The 20728-nt window shown below is 43.9% G+C and overlaps 1 protein-coding gene, 1 long non-coding RNA gene and 1 pseudogene across 3 annotated transcripts in view; all 3 read left to right on the top strand.

The window, feature by feature from the left end:
* Positions 1 to 240: 240 nt before the first annotated feature.
* LOC128344732 (uncharacterized) lies at positions 241 to 5327 on the top strand. The gene is made up of 3 exons (XR_008316009.1): positions 241 to 2103; positions 2638 to 2741; positions 4386 to 5327. It is a non-coding gene; the product is annotated as an uncharacterized LOC128344732 (long non-coding RNA).
* A 5573-nt stretch (positions 5328 to 10900) lies between these two features.
* LOC128344032 (tetraspanin-14-like) lies at positions 10901 to 15188 on the top strand (annotated as a pseudogene).
* Positions 15189 to 15581: 393 nt separating this feature from the next.
* Positions 15582 to 20728, top strand: part of HLF (HLF transcription factor, PAR bZIP family member) — a 72071-nt gene continuing 66924 nt past the window's right edge. For both annotated transcript variants that reach the window (XM_053295517.1, XM_053295516.1), the window contains exons 1-2: positions 15582 to 16031; positions 19652 to 19987. In XM_053295517.1, coding sequence (XP_053151492.1) covers positions 15926 to 16031; positions 19652 to 19987 — 442 coding nt within the window. In that variant the 5' untranslated portion in view covers positions 15582 to 15925. The remainder of the gene's footprint in view (positions 16032 to 19651; positions 19988 to 20728) is intronic.

The raw sequence follows: 20728 nt of genomic DNA, 5'->3' as shown, positions 1-20728 counted from the left end.
ACACTCTGTTTCCTCTTAAGCCCCTCGGTTACCCCACCCTCCTCTCTTCCCAGCCAATCCCCTCCATCGTTCAAACTCCTCCCTGTGACTTCAACCTCTTCTGTCTTGGCCCCGCCTACTGTTCCAGACTCACGGGCTGGCTTTCCCGCCGGGGGGCCCCGGATGCTGGGGAAGAGAACTCTCTCGCAGAGTCTCTCTGCGGGACCGCTTGCAGTTGGCTCAAAGTAGGTCAAACCCCCCCCCCACACACACACACATACACAGTCTCACGTGACCCCGCTGTCAGCGCCTCTGCCTGAGAGCGAGAGCGGGCGGGGTGTACTTCAACGTGAGAGCACAGTTGAGCGGGCGGCACTAGCAAAACAGATCGCGATTTTTGGGTTTGCTATCCGTTGCCGTACAGTAATACTATGCGGAAGGGCAGCTGGGATACTTATGATTTGCAGTCAGATACTCATCTTCTTCTTTGATTTATTTTCTCTGCTGTTAGGCTCACCATCTGATATCCTGAAATAGGTGCTGAAGCCAGTGCTCTGAAAGGGTGCTTTTGCTACTGAATTCTTTAAAAATAATAATTTTATTGCTTTTTACTCCTGTCCGCCCTTAACATCTTTTAAAAGGGTACCAGGCTTTTTTGGTATCTTGCCCTCAGTTTCACCATGAACTATCAAATTCATGCAGGGCAAACGTGTTAGCAAAATGGAACCTCCATGTATAGCAGCCATATACCTCTGAGTACTACCAGATGTTGTGTGGGGTGTATAGTCAACAAAGGGTGTTGTGTGCCTGACTTCAACTTGCTTTGCTTATGAACTTCCCATGGGCATCTGTTTCTCCATTCCTGGACTAGATGACTCCCTTGATCTGATCCAAGATAAGCTGTTCTTATTAATTCCATATTGTTTTAAAGGTTCCTAGTTGTGTTGAACAGTCCGGTTTAATTTTCATGTTTTGCTTTGTTTTTAAATACCACTCCCTTCCCTCAGTTTGTTTTATATTAATTGGCCAGTTACTTGTTCGAAAAGAACAAGGGGTTGTTTGGTTTTTGGTGTGTGAGTTTTAGAGAGCTTAACACCACCACCATCACCACCACCCTGTGAAACTTGGCCCATGCTATTTTCACAACCTTACTCTACAAAAATGCCACCCCTAGCTGGAAATTCCATCCTCCACTATTTAAGAGTTTCCAAACTCCTCCCCCCCGCACCCCGCCATCCTTCCTTTAACATCTGTGTACAGAAATGGCACAGGAACCCTACGTATTGGCAACTGACTAATCATTTTAAAGGGTAAACAATGTGTTGTTAAATGTGGGGTGTCTGTAGCTCACAATGTACGTATATTGATTTCTCCCAGCTAAAGTATTTCCTGGACCTTCCTCTCCTGCCCAATGAGAGCTAGTCTCTGCTCATTCACATGTGAGCCATCCCCAGGAAAGTTAATAGAATCCATATGATTGAAGGAGAAGTTACTTAGAAACTGAAGCAAAGAGAACTGGAATGGGTATCTATGCCATGGAACTGTGGAAATATGCCTTTTGTTTTGTGGAACTACATTTAACATCAGGGGGTCATTCTTTGTGGTTCAGGAATCATACTGGGAGGCTCTAATATAAGGGTAGTTTCTTAAAGAGGAGGGGCACCTTACAGTACATTCATAGCCTTCCAGGTTATATGAACGATGCTTCAAAGTTGTGCATGCTCTGATTTGAATCCACACTATTGAATGGGTTGCTTCAGACAATGGTAAAATTTATTTATTAATTAGAATTTTCTTATATACTGCTTCCTCCAAAGACTCTAGGTGGTGAGGATTTAGTTCACTTTCACAGGATGGAAGTCATTTGTTATGTATTACCACCTTAAGTGGCATAGCGAGGAAATGCTTGACTAACAAGCAGAAGGTTGCTGGTTTGAATCCCCGCTGGTACTACATCATATTATATCGGGCAACAGTGATATAGGAAGGTGCTGAAAGGCATCATCTCATACTGCGTGGGAGGAGGCAATGGTAAACCCCTCCCGTATTCTACCAAAGAAAAGCACAGGGCTCTGTGGGTTCCAGGAGCTGAAATTGAATTGACGGCACACTTTACTTACTTAGGTATGTATTAAAATGCGCTTAGCTACAGCCACCTGACTGGCGATTTGTGCTTGTGGTGGCCATTAAACTGTGTGAGAATACCCTGCACACGTGGTCTCTAGCGATCTCTTTCCAGGCAAGGGTCTTGTACCTTTTAATAATGACCTGATAGACAGTAGAGGAACTTTCCCTGTCACCAGATCTCCAGGCTGGTGGGATGGAAGTGGGGGGACTGAAGAAAAAAGTTTGCAATTTGCTATGAGTATGTTGGCAATCCATCCTCATGCACATAACCATATGAGAACATTTGTAGCTGCATATAAAAGGGCCAGCATGAATGGGGAAAAATACATTCTGCTTGCAGTCATATGAATCAACCAAATGGTTGGCAAATAGCTCAGGTAGAATGTGCTTGAAGCCTTAATTTTAAATTAATGCTTCTTAACCATATATTTGTGTGTGTGTGTGTGTGTGTGTGTGTGTGTGTGTGTGTGTGTGTGGACTTATTTCTTAAGAGTGCTCCTTGTTCACATCATTTTCCATAACTACCCCCAGGACAAGAGGTTTGTGTTTGCAACAGAGATGACATCCTATGCTTATCAACATGAAACGGTCTGCAAGTTATCCCTGTTGCATAGCAACCAGATTCAGATGACCAGGTAACTGCTGTTCCATGCTGAATTGTCACATGTTCCATAGACCGTTGCTCCTCCTGCTGGATCTGCTCTCCTGTCATTTTCCCTGGCACAACCTGTTCCGTGATGAAAGTTTGTAGTCACACTGAAAGGGTTGGCAGCTTTAATGTTTTTATTGCAAATCTTGTGTTTTTATACCTCATTTCCTTGAGTCAGATGACTGTGAGAATCTTTTTGTCTAACTCATAAGGGTGAAAACCTAGAAGGCATTTTTTAGAAAAGCATGGAACTTAATATCCATAAGTATATTATCCTAAAATGGAGGTGGGAGGAACACAAGCTAGTCATTGTCCTCACAATAACGCTTAACACTTTATATCGTACATATTAAGTGTTAAAAGCAATTCATACATGTTAACATGTAAATCAACAGCCCTGTGGAGTAGGGCTGTATTATCATCCCCATATTGGCAATGAGGATGGGTGCTAAGGCTGAGAGAACAATGTCTTCATAAGGCCTTCTAGGAGTTTGTGGCTGTGAAAGTAGCCCTATTCAGACATTATGCCACCTAATGGCGCCCCAGGGAAGCAACTTGCCTAGGGAGCAAGGGGCTGTCAGTTCGATTCCCCGCTGGTATGTTTCCCAGACTATGGGAAACACCTATATCAGGCAGCAGCAGTATAGGAAGGTGCTGAAAGGCATCATCTCATACTGTGTGGGAGGAGGCAATGATAAGCCCCTCCTGTATTCTCCCAAGAAAACCACATGGTTCTGTGGTTGCCAGGAGTTGACACCGACTCGGCGGTACAATCTTTCCTTTCCTTCAGACAGTATGTTGAACATTCATACCATGAGTGTACAGTGTACATAGGTACAGTGACTTATAAGTTATGTTGAACTCAGGAACAGCAGTACATATATTTATTTATTTATTTATCAAATTTATACCCCACCCAAACTTACATCTCTGGGTGGCTAACAGCAATTAAAACACAGATAAAAGTTAAAACAGTTCAACGTATGATCAACACATATAAAAGTTAAAACAATACAATAATTTAAAAACCATAAAATTAAACAAACAGTATTTTTTAAAAACCTGAGAAAGCTTGGGTAAAAAAATGGGTTTTCAAATGTTTAATGGGTTTTCAAATGTTTTTTAATTGCCAGAGATGGGGAGGAGCGTAACTCAGCAGGGAGGGCATTCCACAATCTCGTGGCAGCAACCGAGAAGGCCCTTCTCTGTGTAGCCACCAAACGAGTTGGCGGTAACTGGAGACGGACCTCCTCAGATGACCTTAATTGGTGGCGGGGTTCCTAGCGAAGAAGACGCTCTCTTAAATACCCAGGATTTCCTATCTGTACCATGCATTTGTGGGAGGGGTCTGTATCCAGGTTCACTTTTCACGTGAATGCAGGTACAGTCATTCACACAACACATGTACAAGTGTACAGACATCTATACACTCCTACAACATAATGTCTGAATAGGGCTATTGAATTTAGCCTGTTCATTCTAGTTGCTAACCTACAACTGTCCTCATGATGTCGGTGTTCAAATAATGAGCTTTTAAAAAAAAAGCTGGATTGATTTCTGAGTATGTTATGGTACCCTGCAGTCACAGATTTACATGTAGTGGTGCTATATTCTCATTTTCATCTTTCAGCTCAAAACTTAAGGTGTATTCTTCATCAGTGATGCAATTAACCAAACAACTGGCACACTCCTTGAAACTGGAATGGCACTGTGTTTCCAAACTTCCAGCTGCGCTGCCATCTCCATGTCCACTGCTGGGCCTAGCTACTTCCACACATTTTGTCTGCACCCACGTCAGTTATTTTTCTCCCTCTGATGCTACTGATTTTGTTTAATATTGTCACTATTGTCTATCTTACCAATATTGAACAAAGTTGATAATGAACCATTTCCCCCTATGAGTCCCAGCTGATCGCATTAAGCACATATCACATGATGGTGATGGTGGTAAAATTATATGATAATAAGAAGGTGGTAAAATTATATGATAATATGACCATATAATGGGGCCAAAAATATGTTTTAAATTGGAAGGAGTGCTAACAGCTGTACCAACATTAAACCTCATTGTGTAATTTTGGAATAACACCGGTGTTTAGTAGCACAGCGGGGAAATGCTTGACTAACAAGCAGAAGGTTGCCGGTTTGAATCCCCTCTGGTACTATATCGGGCAGCAGCGATACAGGAAGATGCTGAAAGGCATCTCATACTGCGCAGGAGGAGGCAATGGTAAACCCCTCTGTAGTCTACCAAAGACAACCACAGGGCTCTGTGGGTGCTAGGAGTCGACACCGACTTGACAGCACACTTTACCTTTACCTTAGTAGTTCTACATATACAAAAGCCATATGCATATTTTTAACCAAAGTCTGAAATTCCTTTGATTTTGCTACAAGTCTCTGTTCTGTGCTTTAAGAAGTTTCCTAAAAATAGCATGATTTGAAATAACAGAGTGGGAAGCTGCCAGTCCTATGACTTAACTGCAAAGTCCACATACACCAGAGCAGCTTCTGGAAACAAGCAACTTGCAACTGTCTTGCAGCAGAGATCATGATTGTTGCAGCTCCTCTGTCTGTTCCCCCACAAGTGTGATGCTTCCTATAGTACAAGCCGCATTATAATAAAGCACATTGACGACTCTCTTTCCCTTTGCCATCTTAGGCTCATTGCCACACAACCTCCCCGTTCTTCCACCCATCTGTATTCCCTCTCATCTCAATCTCTCACAACACACCCAGATGGTTTTAATTTTAGTTGCTGGGCAGACTTTTTTCTGTGCATGGGCTCCTTCAGGCTTTACTGGCCCTCCACCCATCCACATGGCTAACAGGGACCAGCTGCAGCTGCTCACCTGGCTTCAGCCCATTTACACTGTACACCTAAATCAGCTTGAAAGTGGTTTGTCATGCTTTTCCTCCAAAGAGACCTGGGAAAGAGGGCCAGTCCTTTCTTGAGATAGGCTGCGGCAGCCAGGTCAGATCATTGGGGTACCAGCAGGGTGGCGAGATGCCCTCTGCTGCTGACAGTGGAGGAACTCTGACCAAGAGTAAATATGACCAAGCATATCCTGGCAGACATGGCACAGAATGACTCCTTGCAAAGCTTGCAAGAAAGAAGAGGAGGAGGCTGCTGGTAACCTTTCTTCCTCCCTGCTGCCCATGCCACTTTCAAAGCATGCCGGGATTGGTTTTGAAAGGGGGCTGGCTGGGTCCTCACCATTGCCATGTTGCATGGGGCAAGGCAACAGTTTGGTGCCTCACTTTGTGTGTTGCAATCCCTGGAGCTGCCCATGCTGGGAAATAGAGATTTGCGAGAGACTGTTGGGGGTTTCGTTGGAACAACAATTCCCTGACGTTCTCGGCATGGGTGGGTAAGGAGCTCAGACAGGAGGGTGAGAAACAGTTGCCTGGACTCTCCTTTCCTCTACAGCAGAGGCTTCCAACCATGAGCCCCCGGATGATGTTGGACTGCAACTCACATCGTCCCCTAGGTCCCCACCCCCATCCCAATTCACAAGCCGTGGCCAGACAGATTAAAATTAGGAACAGCCACAGCAAGGATGGATAGCTGGCATCTGTTGACTTAGGGCTTCCAGCAATCCTGGCATCAGGGACAAATATCCTAGCCCAAGAATGTGTCTGGTCCATGATAGCCAAAGCCGAGCTGATTGTGAGGTCGCCATTTTCTGGTGCAGTTTAGGCGCACAATTAATGGTTGAACGTTGTACAAAATACGCTGCTCCGGCCGAGAAAAAGCATGGAGTTATATATTTTTCCTATGCCCAAAAGGCTCATGCCCAGCGCTATGTTGGACACCCATTTCTCTACCCTGTTCTCACTTCAAGGCTGACTGACTGCACACATGTACAAAACCTACACACACACACAGTTGTACACACATGCTCGTTGAGTCCATTCTCACCTTCCACGGGATGCATGAAGGCTGCGTGTATGGTTGTGCTAGCAGACATGACCCCAGTCCCCTTCCATATATTCAGTTGCCTTGGATTGGAAGGAGAAAATCAGACTTCTGATGAAAGGGGAAAAACATTAACCAGATTAATACTTACCTAGGAAGTCAATAATCTCATTTCTCATGTAGGAGTTTCTTTCCATGGCAGGTAACAGCTTTCCTTGAGAAAACAGTCTGGGGGAAATGGTTGCACTGTGGTCTCAGACTGGATACCTACCCCACCCCCTGCATACCAGGTGCTACTATTAAAATAAATATTTAAAGGAAAATAGAAATAGGGGCATACATTTAACATCTGTCGTATTGATGTTAAGTTTGACCCAGTGTTTTTGCCACAATCTTGCATATTGGCCATAGCCTCTTGTGCATAGGCACCTAATGGCATAGTGGGGAAATGACTTAACAAATTCGAATCCCCGCTGGTATGTTTCCCAGACTATGGGAAGCACCTATATCAGGCAACAGTGATTTAGGAAGATGCTGAAAGGCATCGTCTCATATTGCGTGGGAGGAGGCAATGGCAAACCCCTCCTGTACTCTACCAAAGAAAAACCACAGGGCTCTGTGGTCACCAGGAGTCGACACCGACTCGACGGCACACTTTACCTTTTCCTCATGTACATGATGTAGAAATACCACTGTCCTTTGGTTGCACTTGCAGAATGGTGCTGTCCATTGCATAAATAATATATCATGCTAGGTGGTTTTTGTTCCTTTTCCTCTAGAGCGCCTTGCATATGCTCTTAGTAGACAGTGAATGTTGCATGATATGCAGAGCAATCTTGCACATGGTTTATCAGAAGTAAATGGTATTACAGGCTTGCATACACTTACGAGACAGTGAACCCCATGGAACAAAGTGGGACTTATTTTGCATACTAGGACTGCATTATGCATGACACATGTCACTTCTATACACTGCCTAACCTTGAGAATTTTGAATGAGATTAGTGTTTTATTTATGGTATATAGCCTTTATTTCATTTCATGTGATCCTATTTATGCTGCCTCCAGTTCCCAGGGGGTCCCCCATGCAGGCTTGGAGCCAGCCCAGACCTCCTTGGCAGTGTCCCCTCTAACAGGGATTCCCAGATGTTGTTGACTACAGCTCCCAGAATCTCCAGCTGCAATGACTTTTGTTTGGGGATTCTGGGAGTTGTAGTCAACAACATTTGAGAATCACTGTTAGAGGGAACAGTGCTCCTTAGCTTCAACAGGTTTGGTGCATCATGTGCCTTCGGACCATGCTCTGACTGGCCCTGTACTTGGCCAAGAGAGAATAGCTAAGTGACTTGAGGGTCTACATTTTGCATTTGTCAAGCATTATTTATTTTATTTATTATTTATTATTAAAACTTTTATACCGCCCTTCCAAAAGGCTCAGGGCGGTTTACATTAAACATTCAGTCATCTCCACTATATCGGGATGAAACCTACCATATACATCTGAGAGAATACCTGGACACAACCGCTAAATGAGGAGGATGCAAAATTTAAAACAATTAAACGAAAGAGGAGAGGCAGAATAATCCCAACATGTTTCGATTATTATCGTTCTCAAGGAATATTTTCAGTGGACTGCCTGGAAGAGATATTGTCTTGCCAGAATCCTAGGGAGCCTCTTCCGGCAAGAAAGTATCTCATTCCAGGCAGTCCAGTGAAAATATTCCTTGAGAACGATGTTAATGTAAACACGTTGGAATAAACCCTCTATTCTGCAGAGGCTTTTATGTTTTGTTATTGTGGCTATTTTCAACTGACATTAATCCTTCATATAGTTTTATTTTTGCAAATGTTAAAAACTTACTTTTTTAAAAAACCAGGATTGGAAAGTGTGCTCAACAGTGGAGCTTGGGGGCTGTTTTGCACGTTTTCCCCTAGAGCATTCTTTGCACAGGAGAAGGAGCCTCACAAGACTCCAGGTGCTTCATCAGGCAACAGATGCTCCCGAGAGAAATGGGATCAACAATGCCACTGGAGTAAAGGGGTCTCTCTCTGTCCATACAAATCACAGCTAAACCCAGAAGCCCATCACCACCCTCTCTACTTCTAGAGATGGTCTGGAAAGGAGGGGAAGGGGTTTGCTGATCCATATAGAGAGAGCCAGCCTAGGCAGTTGGAAGCACTAGTGAGAGACAAAGAGTAAGAATATGGGGCTTCAAAACATGAACACCATGTAGCTACAATGCCTGGAGAGAAGCACCAGAAAAATGATTAAAATTCATTAAAGCAAACTTCCTGCTCAAATTCCTGAAATTTCGTGTCCAGGATAATGCTTTTCCTACATCCTGAATATGACACTGGAATCCTGAACATGTGGCAACCCTTGCCGGCATGGATGAACCACATATGCATGTGGTAGGACTAAAATATGAGAGCATCTGCTATCCATCTGGGCTATAAGCAGGCCATTTCCCCCCTTTTGGATTCCTGCCGCTTGCATGCTGGGACTTCTGCTGATTAAACTCTGCTTGCTCTGCCCATTGGAGCCAATGGTTTGTTTCACAGTCAAGCGAGGAGACAAGTCTGCTGGCTTTCCTGCTTGGCAGAATATCATATTTCAGCTAATATCACTGAGCATGTTTTGCTTTACACAGAAAATATCCTTAAGAAAGTTCCATTGTCCTTCCCTTCCTTCTCAAGGTTTCCTTTTTCTAATCCTAATCTCAGATTTATATTGTTTATCAGTATTTCCCAGACTCTCCATTCCTCCCCGAGTTTATATTTCTGTTTACTTTCTTCCTCTCTTAATGCTACACCTCATAAAGGTTCCCTTCCATATTTATTTGTGCTCAGATCAAATGGAAATACAATTGTGTGCCGTATCTAGCAGTGCCAGTCATTTTGCTCGTTAGTGTCAATCGCCCTGTACTTATGTCATTAAAAGTCTCCAATAACTAGCAATTTGGGATTTTAACACACCAGGGCTGTGTACAAACATTTAATCTAGTGGTTCATACTGAGTGGGTGGCTTGTAACTTACTGTGCCCGTGTTGTTTATGGTACTCTCCCAAATCTCTCCAAATAAAGAAACCCCTTATGAATGTGTACACAATGGTCTTTAATATCCTCCCAATAATGATTTGCCACAAGGTACATGAAGGATGCATTCTGCCTGCCTCATTCTGGCCAAAGCTCAGTAGGGGAGCATCTACTTTAAATGCAGAAGGTCCCAGGTGCAATCCTTGGCATCTCCAGGCAGGGTTGAGAAAGATTCCTGCCTGAAATCTTGGAGAAGCTACAGCCATTCAGTACAGACAATACGGATAATGGTCTTCCTCAGTACAAGGCAGCTTCCTATTTTCCTACATCTCTGGAATACCTGTTGACTACTTTGGATCTTGAGGTTGCATGATCCACCTTGAATGATAAACAGGAAAATAATGTTGCAGAACAAAAACTGTTGTGCAGTGCAATCCCATGTTATGTTTATCTGGAAGTCAGCCAGTCCCACTGTGTCCACTGGATGGTACTCTCAGATAAGTGTGCAGAGGACTGCACTGCAGCCTTAGCCTGTCACAAAGTTCTCAAATCCTGTGGCACCTTAGAAACAGGCAGGCCAGTCCCATGGTCCTGCCGTACTAGCAGATGCAATGCCAAGCCTAAATCTAGTCATGATTCTAACTTTTAAATATTTTAAATTTTGTACACCGCCTACAGATGTACATATCAGGTGGTATAGAGATACGATAGGTAGACAGACAGATAGACAGATAGATAGATAGTTCTATGCATGCAGTCATCAGTGGAGCAGTAGCTGCATAAACAAAAGCTATCATAGCAACACCATGCCAGGTGTTGCCAAACCATCCGTGAAAATCCCACCATCACCCACTCACCAGGCATGAAGTTGTGCATCAGTGATGTCACCATGTCACCCATGCACAGAAATCACCATTCAGCACATGGCAATGGCCAAATCATCCCATGCCTTGGCCAAACTCGGCACACACACACAGCCTTCACACACAATGCACATCCAGGCAGCCAGATGAGGTCACAGCATCTCCCTCTGCACAAGCTGCAGGTAAGAGGTTTTTGTAAAGAATCCAGCAGTATTCCAGGATAAAAGTTCACAATGGTCCCACTGTGGCTCCCCATAGACATTTTCCATAACACTGCAGACAGAATGTTTGTTCATCCCCCGCTTCTGTGAGGGGGAGGGATGCGCAATGAAGCATGGAAGCTACAAGAGCAAGCTCCCAGCAACCACCTGGGAAATAAGAGAGGAGTGAGTTCAAGTTCCATCCCTTGGAGACATCAATGTGGCACAGCCTACATTTGGGTTGGGGTTCTTGTTGGCAACCATCCATTCTGATGGGGTTGGGGGGAAGCAGGACCAGCTCCAACTTTGAGGAGGGGTCTTCTGGTGGGCACCCTTCAACCCATGAGAGCCCCTCTTCTCTTGGCAGTGTCTGTGGTGCAAATAGAGGGTTGTTTTCTCTCTCATCACCGTCTCTGGTAGCAGCAGCCCAATAGCAAGAACAGCTTAGGTGGCAACGACCCACCATGTCTCTTTTCTCATAGTGCCCCACATAGTGTGTGACCTGGCAGCCTATAGGTAAAGGTAAAGTGTGCCGTCAAGTCAGTGTCGACTCCTGGCGACCACAGAGCCCTGTGGTTGTCTTTGGTAGAAGACAGGAAGGGTTTACCATTGCCTCCTCCTGCACAGTATGAGATGATGCCTTTCAGCATCTTCTGTTCCTTTATCACTGCTGCCTGATATAAGTGTTTCCCATAGTCTGGGGAACATACCAGCGGGGATTCGAACCGGCAACCTCTGGCTTGCTAGTCAAGTCATTTCACTGCTGTGCCATTAGGTGGCTAGCTTATAGGTGGAATCTAGCAAAATCTGTAATTTACTGCCAGGTTTATTCTGTTTCCTGCTGCACAAGTGGTGGGTGCATCTCACAAGCATCCCCTTACTCCAGAATTTTCTAAAAGGAAGAAGAAGGGGAGAAGGACAATTAATAGGAAAAGGAAGAAAGAGACAAGGAGAGAGAGAAAATAGGAGGGAGGGAGGGGGGAAATGAATGAAGAAGACAGGGATAGAGATGAAGCAAGAAAAATGGCATCGTGAAGGATGGGAGAGAGCAAAGGAATGCTTTAATATAAGTTTACGAGGGGTTGTAAACCAAGCATGGTCAGTGGGCACACCAGTAGATTTCCTCTCCTGCCAATGACAGCCGCACACTCTCAGGGACCCAGCAGTTTCTTGAATCAGTTTTCTCTCGCCTAGGATCTTCTAGTGCTTTTGATGTCTTTATCAGGGGAACTCGAGCTAATGGAATTCTTAAAGCAGGAAAGAAGCTAAAAAGTATTTGCTTCAGAAAAGCAGCTCCTGGGTGCTTTCACCTAAGTTGGTGGAAACTTCTTTAATCAGGCTACAGCAAGGCTGTTGTTGGGGGTCAACTTCTGAATCTAACATTGAAATTCTTGAAATCTAGGGATTTCTAGGGAGCTGGCACTAGTTGCTCTCCTCCAGCTTAATATAAAGAGAATCACCACTTTTTAAAGTCACAGCTCAATAAAAGATGTACTGTTTCTACTATTCTGCTGAAGTCAGCTGTTGATACAAATACAGTACCTGCTGTTTAGCTACAACAAAATCTTCTGTTTGGCTGGAATTGTCTTTCTTGGAGCTGGTCTTTCGGCCTAGAGTGAAAAGGGTGTGTTGTCTGACTTAATTATTATTTATTTATTTCGATTTCTATACCGCCCTTCCAAAAATGGCTCAGGGCGGTTTACACAGAGAAATAATAAATAAATAAATAAGATGGCTCCCTGTGCCCAAAGGACTCATATTCTAAAACAAAACATAAGATAGACACCAGCAACAGTCACTGGGAGTACTGTGCTGGGGGTGGATAGGGTCAGTTACTCTCCCCCTGCTAAATAAAGAGAATCACCATGGTAAAAGGTGCCTCTTTGCCCAGTTAGCAGGGCAAAACTTAGTTGGGGTCCAAAAGGACCCATCTCCATGGCTTTGACCTTGTTGTCCTTGTCTTGTTTTCTGGAGGGGTGATGTTCATTCTGGGTTTTGCTGACTGGGCAGGAGCTCAGTGCCTGCCCTTCTGAAATTTCCCTGTGGCACAGGAAAATGTGGTGACTTTGGTCATGGAGGTAGCAGTAGCTGCGCTGGCTTTCTTGTTCCAAGACTGAGTAAGGGACAAGGTGGAGATGTTCTTCAAGAGCAACATTAAGTCCTACTGAGCCAATACTGATCTGCAGAATCTCACATAGATGAAATGCAGAAAATGAACAAGTGCTGTAGTGCTGAGGGTCCAAATGACTGAAACCTTAACATATACTTCAACTGTAGGACAGCAAGCAAAAGCCATAAGAAGCATGGAGTCCATTTTTCCCTCTGCATCCCAGATCCTGCTCAAAAGTTTGTGGACACACAGTGTGGCTATGACATCAGAAATATTGATAGAATCCATCGGGATGAGTGGATCTTCACCAGGGGTTGCATCCCAGCACCTGAAACTGGTTGCCTCTAAACATTTACATTGTGGCAGGAATCTGTAAGGTAATATGGAGAGTGAAAGGAAACAGAATTCATCTCTATTTAATAAGGAAACAACGTATGTCCTTATTAAACTCCATGGGCCCAACTGCCCACAAATCTTGTTTCCACTGCACATTTTCTGGGGTGGTTTTTTTTGCACGTTATAAAATGTGTCCAGCTGCACATTGGCATGAACCTTCCTTGGTAGTTATATACCAGTACTTCCATCAAGATCAGAGGTGGCATGCCCCTGAACACTAGAGAGCAGCTGTCCTCTTTCCTCTGCTTGTAGGCTTCCCAAGTGCACCTGGTTGGCCGTTGTGTGAGGCAGGATGCTGGACTGGATGGGCCTCAGCCTGATCCAACAGGGCTTTTCTTATGTTCTTATGCTCTTCCTGGCTTTTTGAGTTCAGTACAGGTTGCCTGAAATACCAGTTTTATTGGCTGGATTGCCAATCAAATGTTGGCTGCTTGACAACTGTATAGGTAATTTGGTTGTTGGGTTGATGATACCAGGCTGCATGTTGCTAACTTGTAAGTTAGAAATACCTGGCTACTGGGCAGAGATAGGGTGGCTTCACTGATCGGGGTGGAGCACATGTTTGGCAGGTCAGAGTGCAGAGCTCTGACGAAGTTTCTGGAAAGTCAAGATGTAGGATCAATAGGGGAGGGGGGGAGAATGTTCTAAATAGCTGGTTTATTCAATGAAATATCCAATACCAGTAGGAGGCAAAAATACCAAATGGACAGGAAGATGGCAACCCCACAATGACAGTGAAAACCACCTCCACTTACTGAATCCTGGGTTCAGGAATCCAGCAGGAATTGAGCGTATGGCCCCCTTCCATGAGAAGGAGACAAGCAGTCACCTCAAGTAGAAGTGCACAAAGGGGCGCAAGGGACAGCACTGTGCCAAGCCTCTGCCACCATGGTTGGCACCCACTGTCTGCTACTACCATCCCCCCTTCACCCCACTGGGGCACACTGTTCATTTCCCTTTCCTCACCCTGCTGGGGCACACTTCATCTTCCCTACCCAACTGGAGCTAGGGACGTCCCTGTCACCGCTGCCTGGTTTGGTGGCATAATCTGAGAGTGCGCATATGTCACCATCAGTGCTCCAGCAGCATGGCTTCAGCAGCAGTGCTTCAGCAGCAACCCCTGCTAACTTGGCAAAGAGGCACCTTTTACCGTGGTGGTTCTCTTTATTTAGCAGGGGGAGAGTAACTGGCCCTATCCACCCCCAGCACAGTACCTCCAGTGACTGTTGCTGGTGTCTATCTCATGTTTCCTTTTAGATTGTGAGCCCTTTGGGGACAGAGAGCCATCTCCCCCCCCCACCCCGTGTGAGAAAAATGAGCCATTTTTGGAAAGGAGGTATAGAAATCAAATAAATAATAATTATTATTAGCCTCAATTTCCCCACCCACCGATGGTGGTGTGGTGGGGGTGGGAAGGAGTGTCATTGCCTTCGCCTCAGACAGCACAGTATCTTGGGCCACTGCCGTGTATGGGTACCAAATTTTGAACCAGCCCCTGTAGCTGACCTTTTAACAGCAGTACTTTGATAGCAAACAGCAAGTGATGGGTGTAGTGTCTAGCGCCGAGGATTGGAATGTGGTGAACTAGGCCTGAGGAGACCCACATTAAAGTCTCCACTTTCCAATGAAGCTCACTTGATGGCTTTGTGCCAGTCACCAACTCTCAGCCTAAGCTATCTCACAGGGTTGTTGTAAGGATAAAAAATGTGTGGCAGTGGTGGGAAGAGAAACATGCAAGTTGCCTTGGGCTCCTTGGAGGAAGAAGGGTGAGAAATGCCATGCTGTATTTACCTGAATCGAAGACGACTCTGCATTTAAGATGACCCCCCTTAAAATTAGAGATTAAATACGGGTTATACTTGCATTTACTCAAAAGGAACAGGACTCTGAATTTAAGAAGACCTCCTGATTTCGAATATCAAAAAACTTGCAAAAACTCTAGTCTTGGATTCAGGTAAATACAGTATAGAAATGTTTCGCTCCTGTCCTTGCCATGAAAAATTTCATCGGCCTAACGAACCTGTATTAAGGGCGGAAGAGCCGCCCAGGCCTTTCTTTCTGGCTAGTTGGCAACCCTATTTCAGCCCCAACCAGCAGCTATGTATGTGTATCTGCGTCTGCCCCCCACCCCCCGAGGTTTCTTCTCCCGCCGCTGGAGTTTTTCCCACAAAAATAAACGCAGTGAGGCGGCGACGGCAACCAAGGACTTCTCGCCACCCGATCCTTGAGCCTGGCGGGCTCCTCCCCTCCCCGCCTCTGGGGAGCTGTGCTGGGCTTTGACGTCATTCTTGTCAGTGTCGGCACATGGATGTGCAAATGTTCTGAGAGCAGCCGAGGCAGCCCCAGCAAGTTCCCAGGTCTGCTGGGCGGAGCGAGTGCGCTAGAAGCACTGCTTGGCTGTCTGGGTTGCCCCGTTTTTGTTTTTTTTTAAGATTTCCTCCTGCTGTTGCTAATGTTGTTGTTGATGCAAAGGGAGGTTTAGAGAGCGAGAGAGGACGTCCCGATTCCCTTGGAGCAAGACCGCCTTGTGTCCGCTGTAACTTCACCCGAGGATCAGTGATTTATTTTTATTTTTAATCCACTAAAGCTTGATTTGGGATTCCCCCCCACCCTGTTTTTTCTGAATTAAAAACAAATTGAGAGAATATGGCTCGACCTCTTCCTTTGAACCCAACTTTTCTACCTCCAACCTACGGGGTGCTGAAGTCTTTGCTGGAAAACCCGCTTAAGCTACCGCTGCATCACGAAGACGGTGAGAGTCGAGGTGGGGGGAAGTGAGAAAAATAGATTTTGTTGTGGTTCCCCCCCTCCCTTACACCCACCTACCCACGCGGTCCAATGTGTCTGCCTTTTGCGCGATGCATTTCAGCAGCGCGCAATTTTGTCGAAGCAGCAGTCGGGCTGGGTAGGAGGTGCAGTGTGCGAACGTGCATTTCCAGTGCAAAACCACTTCTAAATAAGTTTGGCGAGTAAGGCAAACCGTGGGGAATCTCCGTGTAGCACAATCCTAAACATGCTTGCTCCGAAGCAAGTCTCCGTGGTACTTAATGCATTGAGGATTCTAGGCTTGCATCTCCAATATATGCATGCTTACTCGGAAGTAAATCGTACTCAGTTCAATGAGTTTACTCACGATTGCAATTGGGCAGCCCTATCCTACGTATTCCAGAATAAGTATACATAGGATTATGCACATTGGACATTATGGGATTCCCTTCTGAGTAAAACAAGAGTGGACTTTAACTAGTTTACTCTTATATCATAAATCTAATCATGAATTAGTTTGTTCTTTATCTTATCTGAGATTTTCTCCTGCAAGTTAAAAAAGGGCAAGAGCACTGTTTCTGAAGGTGACTAAAATAGAATTAAGGTGTGAATTTTTTTCAGTAGTCTTAAATATCAATGGACTCCTACACTCCTTTTACTTGGAAGTCAAACCCTTTGATTGCTGTGAAACTTGCTTCTAGGAAAATGTGTGCTTAGGACTGCAGGCAGCCAAAGAATATTCAAATTCTCTCTCAAGGGTGTTTATGCCTGTGTGCACACACACCACCTCAAGCTGATATGCTACAGATTTAAAAATGAAAAAAGGCTGAAGAGATGGAGGTACACGTAATATCATCCCGACATGTTGCAAATACGCACATAACAGAACGGAGCCCGTACTAAATAAATTCAATAACTGAAAAGTTGCAAAACTTGTTTTAAATACATTAGTACAGTTTTATTCAATATCTTCCTGTGGTTTTCAGAATGTATGAGATAATCTCTCTGTGTGTTTAACATAAAGGTTTTTATCCACATCCAGTTAAAATCCATAGCAACAATGTCAATTAATAGGCATAGACTGCACAGTACTGTACTCATGATTTCTCTGTGGTTTTCTAGACAACATTGTGGACTGCCAATGCTGTATTTCAGATTAGTGATGTCTGTACACTTGCTATGCAGGGTGATCCTATGCATGTTTACTTTGAAGCAAGTTCCACTGTGTGAAGCTGGGCTTACTCCCAAGTAAGTGAGCATCGCATGGCAGCCACAGGTTATTAATTTTTCTAAAGCCAATATATCTGGGAGAAAAGTACAAAAACAAAATACTAAATCATGGCAAACCATAAATGGTCAATTCCTGACACGTGAAGCCTTTTCCAGTCCTAAAAACAGTCTGTAAATCTTCAGGGAATCAGATCAGTCAGGTGTTGGCTTCCTCTCCATGTCTTTTGAGAAGCTTGCTAAATCTTACTTAGGGGTCTCTTTAGCTAAGCGATAGATTTTCTTATATCACAATCCTAAACTTAATTTACATGAAAGTGAGGCCAAACTAGTAGTTGTATGGGAGATCTAAGATTGGTTCTCATGACATTTTCTTTTTTAAGAAATGTTGAAATACAGCTGTGAGAGACTGAATTTATTAGTTGCAGTGGCAGAGGGGTGGGATGTCTAACCTCATCATTTTCTCAGTAAAAAATGCTAGCCCCTTCCTGCTCTTTGCCCCAGGAAGGACAAACAGCAGTTGGGGCTGATTTAGATGGGGTGAAATGGCACATGTGATTTCTCTTCTCCTGCTTCGTTTCTGCAATTCAGTTTTAAAAGTTGGGAGATTTAGTTGTGGATCTCCTCTGGAATGTGGGGTTTGATCCTCTGCCCCATGATGTTCAATTGAATTTAAAAAAACAACCCTCTAAGCATGATTTCTTGTTGGGTAGTTTCACAGAAATATCTGGGTCTTAATTCTATGTAAATGACCTTTGACTCACACCTGCCTATTTTGATCTTCACATTTTCTTAATATTTTCATTTGTGGACATCTCCGTTTGTAGAATTGTTTAGTTGTATTCTCTTTATTTCTAATATATTCTAGCAGAACTTGCCATATTTGGAATTTTAATGCTGAATATTTATTTTTCTGTCTACCATTACAGACAATATTATAGCTTCATATTATGAGCCAGGTTCTACAGTTTTTAAACTATGAATTATCCATATCTCTGTGTGTGTGTGTGTGTGTGTGTGTGTGTGTGTGTGTGTGTGTCTTGGAGAATTGGGTTTTGTATCTAGAACTTGAATATAATATTTAAAATCTCAGTAGTAAAGTAAAATATACAGTCAATTGAGAAGTTCTCCTTTTCTAAGCCTCATTGAAATGAATGGGAGCACTGCAAATGGGTTATTGTGTCTGTATGCTGAATGTGGGTTATGGGTTTCATAAGAGAGCCAGCGTGATGTAGTGGTTAGAGTGCTGGACTAGGACCGGGGAGACCCGAGTTCAAATCCCCATTCAGCCATGAAACTAGCTGGTTGACTCTGGGCCAGTCACTTCTCTCTCAGCCTAGCCTACTTCACAGGGTTGTTGTGAAAGAGAAACTCAAGTATGTAGTACACTGCTCTGAGCTCCTTGGAGGAAGAGCGGGATATAAATGTAAAAATAATAATAATAATAAATAATAATTTCAATAGGACTTACTCAAGAGAACTTCCCAGTAGATAGTATCCTTATAGGCAATTCTGTTCCCCTCTTTTGACTTCTGGGTTGAGTGCTCTGTTGAAATCTTGGAGCACTGTTTGAAGCTCACATTTGCTCCAAGCCAAGAAAACAGATGAATTGCTAATTAAAAAGAGAGGCAGAAATCATGCATAGATTTAATGAGTATGAATATTCTTCTGGAGCTCTTAATTCCATACCAAATGTAAAGTCTGAGATGGAAGATCTCTGCTGCTGCTGCTACTACTACAATTACAATTACTACTACTACTAATTATATACCACTTTTCAACAAAAGTTCCCAAAGCGGTTTACATAGATAAATACATAATAAATAAATAGGATGGATCCCTGTCCCCAAAGGGCTCACAATCTTAACATTCTGAGATGAAAGCTCTTTACTACCACTACTACTACTACTACTTCTACTACTACTACCTTTCTTTCTTTCTTTCTTTCTTTCTTTCTTTCTTTCTTTCTTTCTTTCTTTCTTTCTCTACAGTTATTTATATACTGCTTTTCAACAAAAGTTCCTAAAGTGGTTTACATAGAGAAATACATAATAAATAAATAGGATGGATCCCTGTCCCTAAAGGGCTCACAATCTAAAAAGAAACATAAGATTGACACCAGCAACAGCGACCAAAGGGATGCTGTGCTGGGGGTGGATAGGGCCAGTTACTCTCCCCCTGCTCAATAAAGAGAATCACCACTTTAAAAAGGTTCCTCTTTGTTCAGTTAGCAGGGGACATCTAACTGATTACTAAGATCTCCTAGTAATTGCGAAAGGACGGGCTCTTGGGGGCTTTTTTTTAGCAGGAAAGCATTGCCAGATATCTTTGGGGAAATACTGACTTTTCTCTCCCCTCTCCTCGCTTTTTGTGTTTTAGCATTTTGTAAAGAAAAAGACAAAGAAAAAAAGCTGGACGATGACAATTCCAATGGCACTGTCCCACAGTCTGCTTTTCTGGGTCCTACATTATGGGACAAGACACTTCCGTATGATGGTGACACTTTCCAATTGGAATACATGGACCTGGAAGAGTTTCTCTCCGAGAATGGCATTCCGCCCAGCCCAGCCCAGCATGACCACAGCCCCCATCAACCAGCAATCCAGCAGGCTACCTCAGCAACACCTTCTGTCATGGACCTCAGCAGCAGGGCATCCACATCGGTCCATCCAACCATGGTATCTCAAAACTGCATGCAGAGTCCAGTCCAGCCAGGTAAATCAGCCATATGAGCTTCAGTAGTGACATTCAAGGATACCCAGTCAAACAAGCAGAAGAGAGCTTCTTACTGTTTTTATTTTGGCATCACTGGGGGAGTGAGTAGCACCTAGGTGGTAGGACACATATCTCCTTTCATACCCCAATTCTAAACACATTTAATTGAAAGTAAGTCCTATGTAATTTCAAAGTCATTTTGTATGTCACTAGTCTTGAGAGAGCCCTAGTGGCTTCTTCCCATGACATTCTAGTAATGTTTGGCTCCACCCACATGGATCCTGGACCAATCACCATCTGAATATCATCCTCAAAATTCATGACTACCAGCCAGTGTTCTTGTGGTAAGGAACTACAGCATTGGCTCTAGCGGGGGTGGGGGGTGTTTCCTGAATTCAGACATTACCATGTGGTATGGGAACTGGCTCCCAAGGGATCTTGGCTCCTGCTAGAATTCCATTAATCTCTTTAAAGTTTCTAGGTCAACTTGAGAAGAGCAACATCTCAATATTAATAACAAACACTAACAGATGCCTGAAGATCTATAGAAAGTCCTAGCATTCCCCACATGTTTTGAATGATCTTTATTGTGTGTGATTGTAGTGATACAACCACACATAGAAAACATAAAAGAAACAAAACCCTGTGCCAGTAGTTATGTGTTCTAGTTTATACCAAATATCTTCTTCACAATGACAGTATTACTGATTAGAGAGAGGATTACCAATCTGGATTACAAAA

The sequence above is a fragment of the Hemicordylus capensis genome, chromosome 2 (assembly GCF_027244095.1).
Source record: "Hemicordylus capensis ecotype Gifberg chromosome 2, rHemCap1.1.pri, whole genome shotgun sequence".
Taxonomy (NCBI): domain Eukaryota; kingdom Metazoa; phylum Chordata; class Lepidosauria; order Squamata; family Cordylidae; genus Hemicordylus; species Hemicordylus capensis.
The sequence above is the reverse complement of the archived record's forward strand: the minus strand, read 5'-3'. Positions and strand labels throughout refer to the sequence as shown.